At 44.0% G+C, this 15,878-nt stretch overlaps 1 protein-coding gene across 6 annotated transcripts in view; it reads right to left on the reverse strand.

Annotated features, from left to right (window-relative positions):
• Positions 1–15,878, reverse strand: part of BRD4 (bromodomain containing 4) — a 138,915-nt gene that overhangs the window by 50,014 nt on the left and 73,023 nt on the right. For 4 of the 6 annotated variants that reach the window (XM_053294383.1, XM_053294384.1, XM_053294382.1 and 1 more), the window contains 3 exons: positions 10,649–10,784; positions 7,929–8,203; positions 2,888–3,250 (listed from right to left, as the gene is read on the reverse strand). In XM_053294383.1, coding sequence (XP_053150358.1) covers positions 2,888–3,250; positions 7,929–8,203; positions 10,649–10,784 — 774 coding nt within the window. Of the gene's footprint in view, positions 1–2,887; positions 3,251–7,928; positions 8,204–10,102; positions 10,215–10,648; positions 10,785–12,470; positions 12,687–15,878 lie in introns of those variants that run through there. The other 2 variants (XM_053294385.1, XM_053294386.1) reach the window with 2 other exon arrangements.

The following is a 15,878-nucleotide window of genomic DNA, read 5'->3' on the forward strand; positions in this document are numbered from 1 at the left end:
TCCCCAAGATCAAAGAGCTGGCAGGACAGCCAGAAGGGGAGACAGCTATTAGATTTCTGAATACCCTTCCCCTGGAACAGTCTGCTGATCTGCCAACGTTACTTCTTCTATTCCCCACCACCACCGGGATAGCTGCCCCGTGGTCAACAAAGGCATCCCCATCTCCAGACGAACCCAAACACATTACAACAACTTCAACCCAAGTCCAAAACAGCTTAAAACTGATTAAACAGAAGCCCTCACTCTCCCCCAAAGGGGCAACAGGCAGCCTCCCTATAAAGCCCCAAACTGAGCAGGTGACCCGAGGAACAGCTGAGTCACTCAGGGGCTGGTCCCAATCCTGCCCACACTTCCCACAGATGTTACCCTGAGGCTGCAGCTCCACAGGGAAAGCAGAAACAGGCAGGCAGGCAATAGCAGAAGGAACCCCAGCTGGGTTCCTACCCCATGGCATTCCCATGGGGTAGGGCAGGGTTGGGGATGTCAAAGTTCCTTAAGGACTCTATCTAAACTCTACACTATGAATAACATTATCAGCCAAAAGAACTGAGCCCAGGAGGAAGAGGTGGGTGCTCTAGAAATGTCTGCAATTGAGCCTGCATTGCCACAGACCCACATATTGCTGCACAGAAGCCACGAAGCCAAACTATTAATATATTTGCAAGATTAAAGTGCTGAAGAGCATTATAACCCATCTGTCCACACCAGTTTTTACAGATGGTGAGAACAGAGGCGGAGAGGCAGCGATGACTGTGCTAACCTGAAGAATCCTTGGCTGGCCTTTCAAACACACACACACACACACACACACACACACACACACACACACACACCCCTTACATTTGTACAGCAGATATAAACTGCTCAGGAATTCCTTCCTGCAGAGGAAAGTTGCAAATATTCCAGCACAGAGCATCACTGCTAAATAATCTAAGTCTTGCCAATGACTCTTTTGCACAATGTAATTGCAAATATTCCAGCACAGAGCATCACTGCTAAATAATCTAAGTCTTGCCAATGACTCTTTTGCACAATGTAAAGATATTTTAAAGTTTGGGAAGTTTAAAAAAAACAACCTTAAATATAGCACAGGGTGCTGGTGTGGGTGGATCTTCTAGCCAAGCTTTTCTGAATCGGGCCATTAGCTGCAGGATTCTTCCTGTTCCCTCATTTTTGGCTTGTCTAGGGACATCAGAAACTTGTTCCTCTTTTACCACTATAATAAAGGGACCGTTTATATTGCAAAGAATCAGATCTATGGAAATTTCACAGAGTGCCTTGGATAGCTGCAGAGTTTCCAAACAACTACTATGAGGGTACTCCCTGCCTACACAAAAAAGTCCCTTTTCCTCTTCTCCATTTGCTTGTCCAATAGATTGCACATACAACCACTAGTCCTGTAAAAATATAGTGTTAACTGCACATTATTTGTGCAAAGGCTGTAAAGTGGAGAACTTCCTTCACAGGGGAAAAATGCAATTTAAAACCTTTTTGCAAAAAAATTGACACATTTGAGTGAGGGAAGAAGACTCACTATCCAGGTATACTGAAAAAGGATTTTAAATCCCTTGTAAGCTCCACCTCTACAATGAAGGGGCTCGTCCCTGCACTTAAGCTTATCAGTTCCACTGCAAATGGGTTTTAAATTCATTGGACCGGGTCTCACGATCAGTGAGACCCGGTTTCTTTCAGTGAGCGGGGAGAGCAGGCTAAGCCCGCTCTCCCCACACACGAGCATGGAGGGAGCCCTGGGCGGCCGGATTGGCTGCCCACACGATTGCCAGCTACGTGACAGAGCCAGCGGGGGCTGGGGAATTCGGGGGCCACGCAGCCTCCGGGAGCCCTAGTATGCCCTGTGCGAGGGCGCAGGGCATACCGGGGAGACCCCCGGAGCCGAGAGGCAGCTTTTCACCTCCCCTCCGGGGGTCTACTTGCGAGTAGACGTGGCACGGAGCCGTGCTGCGGCTACTCACAATCAGAGGGCCCGGTTTTGCGGAGCGCTCGCTCCACAAACCCGGGCTAAGGGCAGGGTACTTGAGTGGGTTAACCGCTTGAGAACTACCGAGCTCACAGCCGAACCTGGTGGTTCTTAAAATCGGCAAAAATCGGGCTAGGCTCCTTTGCCGATCATCAGAATAGCCCCATAGTCAAAATTCTCTCTAGAGTAAAGGTACTTTTCTGGACTCTATCGAGGAGAGGGAATAGCTTTTCTGTTTCACTGCTACCCTTTGCAGGCTTTGTTTACAAATCTCAGAACTTGTGCAAATAAAAGAATTAGATGCAGCTGGGTGCACAACAATTGCAGAATTGCACCCAGCCAGCAATAGTTTTTCCACAATGGAAATTATTCAAACATAAATAAACATAAGGCAGGCCTACAATATTTGTCAACATCAGCAAAACAGGATTCACATCAGCATTCACCTTGCATCCCTATATACAAGACACATTATAAACAGATCACACTGTCACATTTTAAGAGGAAAGTTCGGCGCTAATGGTTTTCATTAAGAGGAAAGATAAGTGCTAAAGTTTGTTTGGAGATAGATAGATAGATAGATAGATAGATAGATAGATAGATCAATTGTTTTGATCCAATGGAAGAAGATTTGTTTTTATCCATCCATCCACACACACAAAAACGCCACACCCTGCTTTGGGGTACTTTTCCAAAACACTATGAAGTTAAATATGTAGCTGGGCAAGTAAACAGAAATACATGCATATACTGCTCTTGGAATAGTATGGGCTTGAAATTTCAACAGCAAATGAGCATATGCATGTGCACAGACAGAACTGCAATCCTGCAGAACTTATTGGACTTGTACATGTCTGTGTGTGAGCTTACACGCATGACAACATATGTATAATCTAAAATTACACTTACTTTAATTGTGCTCAGATCCATGGGATGCTTAATGATATCACAATAATCATGAAGCCCCAATGCTTCCACATCCACAGGTTTGTAGAAGGGCCATGCATATGCAGCATGCTTCTTAGCAAACATCTCCTTTATGATGCCACTACAATACTTTAGTTGCTCCGACACTTTGTTACTGTTAATTTTCTCTACTACATGCTGCTGGGAGTCTGGAACATCCTTCTTTGGAGGCTTCACAGGTCGGCTTTCCCTTCGTGGACCTGTCTTGACAGACTTGGGTTCAGTGGGCAGCGATGAAGATTCATGAACTGGATCTATTGTCGTTGGTGTTGTAGTGTCTGCTTTCCTCTTTACGCCCTTTTTTGTCTGCAAAAAGCAAACATTATGACATGATGTTACACTCTCTATAGCCTTCTGCTTCTTTTCTGGCCTAATTGTACAAAGCTAAATTCTCAGTTGGACCATTAGACAATGAGGGAGTGAAAGGGATTATTAAGGAGGATATGGAGGTTGCAGAGAAGCTAAATGAGTTCTTTGAGTCTGTCTTCACGGTAGAGGATACTGAGCATATACCTGTTCCTGAACCAGGTTTTTCGAGGATGGAGGCTAAAGAACTGAGTGAGATAGAAGTGACAAGAAATCAAAACTGTCTGGAAAAACTGAAAACTAGGAAATTGCCAGGGCTGGATGGCATCCATCCAAGAGTCCTCAAAGAACTCAAATGTGAAATTGTCGACCTCCTTGCTGAAATATATAACTTGGCAAAGAGGCACCTTTTACTGTGGTGATTCTCTTTATTTAGCAGGGGGAGAGTAACTGGCCCTATCCACCCTCAGCACAGTATCTCCAGTGACTGATGCTGGTGTCTATCTGATGTTTCTTTTTAGATGGTGAGCCCTTTGGGGACAGGGATCCATTTTGTTTATCTTATTTATTTGTTGTTTCTCTGTGTAAACTGCCCTGAGCCATTTTTGGAAGGGTGGTATAGAAATCAAATGAATGAATGAATGAATGAATGAATCTATCCCTGCAATCAGGCTCTGTACTGAAGAAGAGGATAGTAGCAAATATAACACCAATTTTCAAAAAGGGATCCAGGGGCAATCCGGGAAATCACAGGCCAGTTAGCTTAATGTCCATTCCAGGCAAATTGATGGAAAGCATTCTCAAGGATAAAATTGTAAAGCACGTAGAACATAGGAAACTGCCATATACTGAGTCAGACCATTGGTCTATCTAGCACAGTATTGTCTTCACAGACTGGCAGCGGTTTCTCCAAGGTTGCAGTCAGGAATCTCTCTCAGCCCTATCTTGGAGAAGCCAGGGAGGGAACTTGAAACCTTCTGCTCTTCCCAGAGCGGCTTCGTCCCCTGAGGGGAATACAGGTGAAACTCGGAAAATTAGAATATCGTGCAAAAGTTCATTAATTTCAGTAATGCAAATTAAAAGGTGAAACTGATATATGAGACAGACGCATTACATGCAAAGCGAGATAAGTCAAGCCTTAATTTGTTATAATTGTGATGATCATGGCGTACAGCTCATGAAAACCCCAAATCCATAATCTCAGAAAATTAGAATATTACATGGAACCAAGAAGACAAGGATTGAAGAATAGAACAATATCGGACCTCTGAAAAGTATAAGCATGCATATGTATTCAGTACTTAGTTTGGGCCCCTTTTGCAGCAATTACTGCCTCAATGCGGCGTGGCATGGATGCTATCAGCCTGTGGCACTGATGAGGTATTATGGAAGACCAGGATGCTTCATTGGCGGCCTTCAGCAATTCTGCATTGTTTGGTCTCATGTCTCTCATCCTTCTCTTGGCAATGCCCCATAGATTCTCTATGGGGTCAGGTCAGGCGAGTTTGCTGGCCAATCAAGCACAGTACACTGTATACTTTTCAGAGGTCCGATATTGTTCTATTCTTCAATCCTTGTCTTCTTGGTTCCATGTAATATTCTAATTTTCTGAGATTGTGGATTTGGGGTTTTCATGAGCTGTACGCCATGATCATCACAATTATAACAAATTAAGGCTTGACTTATCTCGCTTTGCATGTAATGCATCGGTCTCATATATCAGTTTCACCTTTTAATTTGCATTGCTGAAATTAATGAACTTTTGCACGATATTCTAATTTTCCGAGTTTCACCTGTATCTTGCAGTGCTCACACATCAAGTCTCCCATTCATATGCAACCAGGGCAGACCCTGCTTAGCTATGGGGACAAGTCATGCTTGCTACCACAAGACCAGCTCAGGCCCTGCTGGGAGAGAACCAGCATGGCTTCTGCAAAGGTGAATCTTGCCTCACAAACCTTCTGGAGTTCTTTGAGAGTGTCAACAAGTGTGTGGATCAAAGTGATCCAGCTGACATAGTATACCTGAACTTCCAAAAAGCTTTTGAAGTTCCTCATCAAAGACTCCTGAAGAAACTTAGCAGTCATGGGGACAAGTACATGTGTGGATTGCTAACTGGTTGAAGGACAGGAAACAGAGGGTAAGGATTAATGGAGAGTTTTCACAATGGAGGAAAGTAAGAAGTGGGGTCCCACAGGGATCTGTACTGGGAACAGTACTTTTAAATTTATTCATAAATGATTTAGAAGGAGGGGTAAGCAGCGAGGTGGCCAGATTTGCAGATGATACCAAACTCTTCCAGGTAGTAAAATCCAAATTTGATTGTGAGGAGCTCCAAAAGGATCTCTCCAAACTGGATGAGTGGGCAACAAAATGGCAAATGTGCTTCAGTGTTGGCAAGTGTAAAGTGATGCACACTGGGATGAAAACCCCCAGCTTCAAGTATACGTTGATGGGATCTGAGCTGTCATTGACTGACCCGGAGAGGGATCTTGGGGTCGTGGTGGACAGCTCGTTGAAAATGTCGACTCAATGTGCGGCAGCTGGGGAAAAGGTCAATTCTATGCTAGCGATCATTAGGAAGGGGACTGAAAAATAAAATGGCTAATAGACTGGCAGCAGCTTCTCCAAGGTTGCAGGCAGGAATCTCTCTCAGCCCTATCTTCAAGAAGCCAGGGAGGGAACTTGAGACCTTATGCTCTTCCCAGAGCGGCTTCATCCCGAGGGGAATATCTTGCAGTGCTCACACATCAAGTCTCCCATTCAGATGCAACCAGGGCAGACCCTGATTAGCTATGGGGACAAGTCATGCTTGCTACCACAAGACCAGCTCTCCCTCCTAACTGAGAAAAGTGCAGAAGAGGGCAACCAAGACGATCAGGGGCCTAGAGCACCTCTCTTATGAGGCAAGGCTACAACACCTGGGGCTATTTAGTTTAGAAAAAAGATGACTACGGGGAGACATGATAGAGATCTATAAAATCATGCATGGAGTGGAGAAAGTGGACATAGAGAAATTCTTCTCCCTCTCCCATAACACTAGAACCAGGGGTCATCCCATGAAATTGATTGCCAGGAAATTTAGGACCAGCAAATGGAAGTACTTTTTCACACAATGCATAATCAACTTGTGGAATTCTCTGCCACAAGATGTGGTGACAGCCAACAACCTGGATGGCTTTAAGAGGGGTTTGGATAACTTCATGGAGGAGAGGTTTATCAACGGCTACTAGTCAGAGGGCTATAGGCCACCTCCAGCCTCAAAGGCAGGATGCCTCTGAGTACAGTTGAAGGGGAGTAATAGCAGGAGAGAGGACATGCCCTCAACTCCTGCCTGTAGGCTTCCAGTGGCATCTGGTGGGCCACTGTGTGAAACAGGATGCTGGACTAGATGGGCCTTGGGCCTGATCCAGCAGGGCTGTTTCTATGTTCTTACATTCTCAGCACATTCCCCTTAGGGGATGGAGCTGCTCTGGGAAAAGCTTCTAGGTTCCAAGTTCCCTCCCTGGCATCTCCAAGATAGGGCTGAGAGAAATTCCTGCCTGCAACCTTGGAGAAGCCACTGCCAGTGTGTGTAGACAATACTGAGCTAGATAGAACAATTGTCTGACTCAGTATATGGCAGCTTCCTATGTTCCAGGGACAGTTCAAAGCCTTTTTACACCTTTTACACTTTAAAGGAGATGCAGGCATTTTCAAAAAGTCTACTTGTGAAATATAGAAAGTGTGATTTTGTTGTCTGCTACTCTCCTGAAAAATTTGCTTAATAATAAAATATTTCAAAGAAATTTGTAATTGTGCTTTTCTGTTATGGTGAGGATACAAGATTGCACAAAAAGAATCATGCCTTCCTTGGCGCACATCTGTGTATACAGCTTTCAGACCTGTTTCTCTCCTCTATGTTACATGAAGGATCCCCAGATGCCTCACTGGGCCTGCTATGGCCTCAGAAGAGGAAAAAGTGAGAAGCAGAGAAGTTCCTTCGCCTCAATGCCCCTGGGCACTTTGGTGCTTCAATGTGCCTTCTTGCTCTCTGTGTCACTCATCCCTAATAACCACTGGTCTTAGCTTTATATAGCCGTCCTCAACTGATAACAGGATTGGTGGGTGGGTTGCCTTGTATGGACAACTCCTCCCATAAGACAACCCAAGGTTAGAGATCTCACAGGAAAGACTCTGCCAGCTACACTACTGCTCAGACCCCCTCGCACCACTGAAGAGGTCCTGAAGAACTGGTGCCATGAAGGGCTGACAGTGCTGAGCACCCAGCTGGTCCCCTACACTGCATTTTTAGCATACATGTGCAGCAACCCAAGTACTATGGAAAAAGGCAATTCACATAAAGCAAAGGAACAGATGTAACAGTACGTTAAGAATATAAGATAATGCCTTATTCTCAGGCTAGAGCGATTTAAACATCAAAGGCTAGGCCCCAATGGCTCATACAAATGTAGCATGTATTCTAGTATAGCTCTGCCTCCCAATTCAGAGAGGAAGAAGATCAAAGGCAAATGAACTTTAACACAACCGAACCTTACAAGTGAGACAACCATCAGTAGAGCATTGCTCTGGGGTCAACACTTGATCAAAGTTTTGGATGACTTTGGACAAGTTATTGCACCAGTTTACCTGCAATTTGTACTCTACAAAGTGTAGTTCAGAGACTTTGGTGACTCACCTTCATGGGCTGTGCAGGGGTCGTGATAATCGGCGGGTGTGTCTGAATGGGCTGGGGGACTGAAGCTGGAGGCGGCGGAGGGGGAGGTGGTGGTGGAGGAGGTTGGGGGGGCACCACCGTCATTACTGGCGTCTGGACAATAAGGTCAGGGGTCACAGAAGAAAAGGAATGAGTTCTTTGCACTGGCTGAGGATTTGGTGGTGGAGCCTGCGTCTGAGGTGGGGATGATGCTTGAGTTGTATTCTGTACCGCTGATGCTCCTGCCTTGGATGTAACTGCCAGAAGGAAGACAATGTCACATTCTCTGTATCAAACCTGTTATTGTTTAACTGCACAAAAATACTTTGTATAGCAATATTATATAGTCCAAAGGTAAAACAATAGACTTTTCTCTTCCCTCCTTAACCATATTAGTATGAAGTATTCCTCAGCTAATCCAGTACAGTGTCCAAAAAAATTTCCAATAACTAATAAATGCAAGTTATTTCATTTGAAACAAATCTTTTCTCTCTCTCTCCTTATCCATGTTTGTTATATTTGCCATTACAGCCAACTCCCAGATATATTGTATCCAAAGCAATAGTGAAGGTAAGGCAGTAGCCTTCCAGAGACATGCAATAGTTAATGTAGCTGCAGTTAGCAAACACTCTGTCACTTTCCCGTCCTATTGTAATTTATCAAAAGTAGCACTCTGGGATCTTCAGCTAGATCATAACAACCTGAAATATCTTCATTTTTTAAAAGCAGTGGTTAAAGAAAACACTTTTATACTGCAAATTTTCAATCCATGCCAGAGATTCAAGTAATCTCTAGTATGGGAGGCAATATTTTTTGCTATGCAGAATCCAATCTCTGAACTATAAACATGTACTTATTTTAAGAAGAAGATTCTATGCCAGCCTTCAATATAAAATATTCCCAGAGTGGTTTGGAAAAGACTTAAATGGTTCTCCCCTATTTAAATGATTATAGAACAGCTTCTAAACATTAGAAGGGGCCCTACAGTATCAGACAAAGCTCAATTTGGTCCAGCAATCTGTTCCCACAGTGGCCAACCGTCTCTCGCGAGCCCAGAGGCAGGATGCAAATAGTCCTTTTTGTTACTGCTTCCCCCCAAAAAAGCATTTGGATGCATACTGCCCTCTTCACTAGTAGCTTGTCAAGGACCCAACTTGTCCAATCCACATTTAAAGCCATCTAAGTTAGTGGCCACCACTTATTGTGTGGCAGTCAATTCCAAAAATTCATTATGCAATGCATGATAATGTATTTCTTTTCATCTGTCCTGAATCTCCTGCCAGTTTCATTGGATGATCCAGGGTTCCAACATTTAGAGAGAGGGAGGAAAAAATTCTTTCGACCCACCTTCTCCCTCCTCAGTCTTATTTTTGATCTCTAATGTTAGATCATTAAATTATTTTGCATATACTGACCATGCCTCCTCTCCCCAGCTATTTAGCTGAGGGTACTTCCTCCTCATTAAAGTGCTAGCCATGCTTAGAATTCATCTGGTAAATCCTATTGGTAGCCTCCTGAGAATTAGCATAGTAAGCTAAGCAACCAAGATAACTGCAGTACTTCCTCCGCTTTAATAGGAGGGGGATTGCTAGATGCTTAGCACTGAGTCATGGTCAAAGGTTAACCTGAGACCTAGAGGATTAGCATAGCCACAGGGGTTGAGGCAGGGATCAAGATAAGGGGGCCCTCCAGGGGCTGCTGCCTGTTGGAAAGGACAGGGAGAAAACCAGCCCTCTTTCCCCTGAGTATAACTTGGGAGGTAGGGAAAAAAACCCTTCATTAAGTGGCTGCAGCAGCAGAAAAGCACCGAGGACAATTTTAGGCTTGAGCCAATTAGTCCTGTGCAGGAGGGAGGTGAGGCTGTAGCTGCAGTAGCAGGCAGGAGGAGACCTCACCTCACAATGATGCTCAGAGGAGTTCTAAGGAGCAATCGAGACTCTCAGTCTGAGGACTGAAAAAGGCAGTTAGGGTCCCTTGTCATCCGCCCACCCTTTCTTGGGGGGGTTCTTTTCTTTGAGGGGCAGGGAAATTGTGGCGGCACTGTTTAAGGGCCTTCTTCTGACCGCCCCTGCCCCAATGCTTTCTGTGAAAACCTGCTAAGGTGTCCCCAGGTTGCTAGCTGCCCATGCCCAGTTGTAGAAAGGGGAAAGGCTCACCGGTAGAAGGATGAATGCAGATTAGAATTTGGGCAGGAACCCAGGTGTATGTCTGATCAGGAGCGAAGACAGGAAGGAACTGGGGAATCACACCTGAGCATGCTGGGAGAAGGGGGACGGACTTCAGCTACTTGAAAAACACCTGAGATTTCCTGTCTATCGGGAGCAAGGAGTGGAAGTTAACCCTTTGTGAGCCGTGACCTCCTACTTCGAGGGAGAAATCCCTTATTTTCAGTAGCGACGAGACACACAAATACAAGTAAAATATCCAGGCAACTAGGATCAGAGGTAAGCAGAACATAACTTACACATGTTTGTAGAAACAAATCAACCATGGCACTGGGCAACTCTGACACCAGTGCCAGGAATACAATGTATCTATGCCTTTGTGCACAGAGAACACAGATGACCTAAAAGGATCATTGCAAATCCACTCACTCACTCCTTGCAAATCCAAGTCCGCAGTGGAAAATGGGTATTTTACAAGTGCAAATAAAGAATAAAAACTGCCCATATAAACAGTGAAACAAATATCTGTACATTTACCTGCTTCCTTCCTACCACGTCCTCTTCCTTTTGTTTGGACTATACCGATTTCAGTTTCTTCCTGGGGCATTTCAGGGATTTTCTGCAGGAAAAGCTTTTCTAGAGCTTCTGCCATTAAAACGATATCATCCCCTGGCTGAATAAATAACAAATTCAAAAGGTTACAAACCTTTGCAGACATTGCGTTCAACTTGATCAGTGCTGTGCAATACTGGAAATACTGTCATCCTCCAATCACAGTTTTGAGTATCCACAACTGAGAAGTTGTGACAGGCCTCACCAACTGTGACCCGAGTATCTGTGGTTTGGCGAGAGTTTTTGTAATGGGGGGGTGTTCACGATTTTTGGGAATTTGGGGTAATGGGGGGGTTTCCCCCTCACTCCTCTTGCTGACTCTTGGTGATTTCAAGGGATTCTGAGTGATTTTTGTCTTTTTTGGAGGGGGGCATTTTGCGACCACAATCCCCCTAACTCCCTGTTTCCAATGCTTTTCAATGGCGCGCCAACCGCGAATTCACCAACTGTGAGGTTTTCCTGGAACGGAACCCTTGTGGTTGGTGAGGGATGAGGGTATAGCATGACCAATGGCAGTGAGCTTGCTTAGCACCACTTGCATTTCATGTTCATGAATGTGTGGAATGTTTAAGTTGTGAAGATGTTGTATCTAATGCTCACTTCAAACATTTCCATGTGAATACATTGAAAACCTTAAAATTTTAAGGTTTTTAGGTGATTTTAAAATTGTTTTTAAGTTTTTGTATATATTTTAACTTGTTTTATGCTTTTGTTAACCACTCAGAGACGAAAGTTTGGGGCGGAGGACAAATCTGATTAATAAATAATAAAATGAATGAATGAATAAATACAGTGCATTATTGCACTGGAGGGGCGGGGCATAAATATTTTAAATAAATAATAAATGATAAATACATAAATCATTTTTTGCTTTTAGCATATATTACCATGCATTTGTAATGAAAACTGAATTTCCATCAAAAGCCTGAGGGCTTTCTGAAGTCCTTCTCTCTAGAGCATTCCCAATGCTGTCATTTTCAAATTCTATTTTATTTTCTCAAACTCTGATTCTAATTACAGAACCTTTCAGCATAATCAGCAAACACTCTACCCACTCACTACATCTCATGACATTTCTAAAGTAGCATGCATTCTCTTTCTCTCTCTTATATTTCTGCATCTGAAATGGGTTCATTATAGCAAGTTTCTTCACTGGCCATTTTAGGACAGCCTCACACATGACATTTTTATTTCATAAAGTTTAAGAAAAAGCAGGTTTCAAACATATGTAATTATAGTTTTTTTAAAAAACCCAAACTCTATCATTTGTTTACTATTCTATCAGCTTTATAGTGTATTCTTTTTTCAGCTATACATATTATCTACGTGTAGACAAAAAGTCATGTGTGACACTGCATTAAAATCCAAACAAAACAAGTTTATTTTAGATAAAGATTATATACCCTCTAAATAACTTTTCTTTATTGATAATCCAATATTTTCATATCCTTTACATTTTCTCTTCTCAGTTATAAATTCCATTTTCTTTGCATCATTAGTTTATAGTCTCCTATTATAAAGCTATCTCAAGAACAGGGTATTTTGAAGAATACCATAATACAAGCACAAACAAACTTGCTAGAAACCCCTACAGCACTAAAATTAACACCTCCATGCTACTGCCAAACCTTTAAAAACATTCATTATTACTATATATTTTCTCATTTCTTTTGCTATGTAAATCATTTTGTGAACTTTTTTGCTGAAAAACAGTATATAAATATTCTTAATAATAGTAACATAATACCTGGCTTTTCAGAAACTTAAAATTGCACAAGGCAAACATTGCCCATTTTCAGGAATACATTACAAACAGCTTTACAGAGGACCCACACCTAGACAGAGTTGCCTGAGGTGAGAAAGCCACACCCAGGAAGGAAGCTCTAGCTGGCTGTTTGCCAGCAGGTTAGTGGAACTATCTCCTTTGAGCCTTGTCACAGCCCTGAAGAGAGACAGCAGTAGCCAAGACAACTGGGGTTAAGTGGCAAGGCAGCTTATCATCTATATCCTCCCCCATTCCTGTTGCTGCTGAAGAGCACCTGGAAAGGTACAATTGCCTCAGGTGAGGAAACTACTTAGGAAGCAAGTTCTATGCAGCCATTTCTGGGTTTAGGGGCAGTTGCTGAGGCTCTCTATAGTCTTGAAACCAGCAGCTGCTAGGAGAAGACTGCACAACTTCAATCCTCCTGTAGATGTTGCATTATAACTCCTATAATCCCTGATTATTAGTCATTGTGACTGGAGATGATGGAAGTTATGGCCCCAAAACAGACAGAGGATCCAAGTTGTGCAGCCCTGCACTAGAAGAACTGGAGCTGAAGGCAGCTTAACATCTATAGTGTTTCTTCTCGTTAGGGTAGTTAATTTTTTTAAACATTTATATTCTGTTCTTTCTCCAAGGAGCCCAGAACCGTGTACATGGTTATGTTCAACCTCACAACAACCCTATGAGGTAGGCTGTGCTGAGGGATAAGTGACTGACTCCGAGTCACCTAATTAATTTCATGGCTAATGGGGATTTGAACTTGGGTCTCCCTGGCCCTAACCACTACACCACATTCTAACCACTATGCCACACTGGCTCTGTTACTGAAAAGCACTGGGAGCCATGCTTAGAGATGCACCTGTGCCTTAGGTGAGGAAGCACCATCCAGGAAGGAAGTTCTGTCCGGTTGCTTGCAACTACCTTAAGCTGGAAGGTAATTCTCCTTAGATTTGCTGCAAGTGGTGGGTCGCTGCTTCAGGGAACAGTGAGAGGCAGCCTGATTTCAGCCTGTTGGTCTGCTGACTGTGAGAGAATGGACTGGGTTTTGAGGATTTTAGAATTCTGACTGTTTGCCTTATTCCTCTAGTGGGAGGATAACTGAAAGTGAGGACTACCCTTTATTAATTTTTACATTTTGTGTGCCAAAACACTGAGTGAGTGTGTGTGTGTATAAGTATGTATGCATATATATGTATGTATGCATATATTGTATTTTTGGTTTCTAGGTAAGTGAGATAGTGTTTGTCTGTGTTCTTCCTGTTTCTGGCCCCTCAAATGTCTGTAATTGTATTTGTATTGGATGAATTGCTTATATTGTTGTTGTTAGTGTTGGTATTATATAGAGTTAAATGATCTTTTGTTTATCTTGTTGTTTTGCTATTTTTATAGTGTGACGACTGTTTTTGCTTATGTTAGCTGCAATTTCTCTTTCCTGGAGAAGAAAAATGAGGTACAAGGTTCTAAATACATAAACAGAGAGGAGAGCTGGTCTTGTGGTAGCAAGCATGACTTGTCCTCTTAGCTAAGCAGGGTCAGCCCTGGTTGCATATGAATGGGAGACTTGATGTGCGAGCACTATAAAATATTCCCCATAGGGGATGGGACCGCTCTGGGAAGAGCAGAAGGTTCCAAGTTCCTTCCCTGGCATCTCCAAGATAGGGCTGAGAGAGAGATTCCTGCCTGCAACCTTGGAGAAGCTGCTGCCAGTCTGTGTAGACAATACTGAGCTAGATGGACCTATGGTCTGACTCAGTATATGGCAGTTTCCTCTGTTTCTAAACAGTACAGGAGACCCTTGTTTTCCATGGATTCTCACTTTGTGAATTTGCAGGCCCTCTGCCTGTATACTAATTTGGTTATCATGGGGATAGTTCCGCTTATTTGCGGTTTTCTACCCTCACAATAACTGAATTTCTAGCCACTCACGCTGCCTCTTTAACCTTCCCAGCATGCCAGCTAAGAAGCAGGGAGAATGGCCATCAAATGGCCAATCTTCCCTCTGCCCCGTTAGCATGCAGGGAAGCTTAAAGAAGGGCGCTAGTGACTGAGTGCCTTCCTCGCCACCACTCTAAGCCCTCTGAGGCTTAGAGAGCTGGCGAGGAAGGTTCTCGGCCACACACTCTGCTTCTTAAAGCCTCCCCACTCACACGGGGAGAGACTACCAAACCCAACCCTGTTTTGGGGGTTAGGTTAAGCACTCAAATATTGTGGATTCACCTGTCTGTGGGAGTATCCTGGAACTGAACTCCTGTGAAAAACTAGGGTCTCCTGTACTCCGCTAAAATACTCAATGTCGTCCAGCAGAGGTTTTATGAGTGGTTCAGGACTTCCTACATGAGGGCCCCAAAGATCACCATGCTGAACTCTCAGCAGCCTGCTGTGATAAATGTGTGTGGCCTTTTTGTGGATAAAATCGCTTGTATCCATTCTGACTTGGATGCTAAGGTTTTTGCAGAACTAGAACTGGATGTTACAATTCACTGTCTGGTCTTGTTAGACCGGATGGTTTTGAGACTGTTGCCTGAGGAGGTGGACAGACTGCTTGGAAGGCTGAGGCCTATCATGTGCATGCTTGACCCTTGCTCTTCATGGCTGGTGAAGTCTGCTCGGGAGGAAGTGGGTCCTTGGGTGATGGGGGTGGTGAATGCCTCCCTGAAGCAGGGGATGCTGCCCCCTCAGTTGAAGGAGGCAGTCATTAGGTCCCTCCTAAAAAAGCCCTCATTGAATCCAGATGATTTCAGTATCTTTCCACCAATGTCTAACCTCCCCTTATTGGGTAGGGTGCTGGAGAGCACACTGACGCCTCAACTCCAGGCAGTCCTGGATGAATCTTATTACTTAGATCCTTTCCAGTCTGGCCTCTGGCCTGGATACAGAAACTGCCTTGGTCACCTATGCCGTGAAACAGATGGGGGACTACAACCCTATTAATTCTCCTGGACCTCTTGGTGGCTTTCGATACCATCAATCATGGTATCCTTCTGGATTCTCTCTCTGGATTGGGACCTGGGGGCACGGTTATACGGTGGCTCCACTCCTACCTGGAATGTTGTACTCAGAAGGTGGCACTGGGGTAGAGCTGCTTCATTCCTTGCCCTTTGGCCTATGGGGTGCCACAGGGATCCATTCTGTCCCCTATGCTGTTTAACATCTTCATGAAGCCACTGGGGGAGGTCATCCATGGGTGTGGGCTGTGGTGCCATCAATATGCATATGACACCCAGTTCTATCTATTGTTTAAGTCAGCAGACACCAGGGAGGCAGTGGATGTTCTAAACCAGGATTTGGAGGCTGTTCCAGACTAGATGGGGACAAACAAGCTGAAACTTAATCCAGATAAGATGGAAGTGTTCTGGGCTGGTGAAACTGATCATATAAGCTGTGAGGTAA

Source organism: Hemicordylus capensis, chromosome 2 (assembly GCF_027244095.1).
Source record: "Hemicordylus capensis ecotype Gifberg chromosome 2, rHemCap1.1.pri, whole genome shotgun sequence".
In the NCBI taxonomy this organism is placed as follows: Eukaryota; Metazoa; Chordata; class Lepidosauria; order Squamata; family Cordylidae; genus Hemicordylus; species Hemicordylus capensis.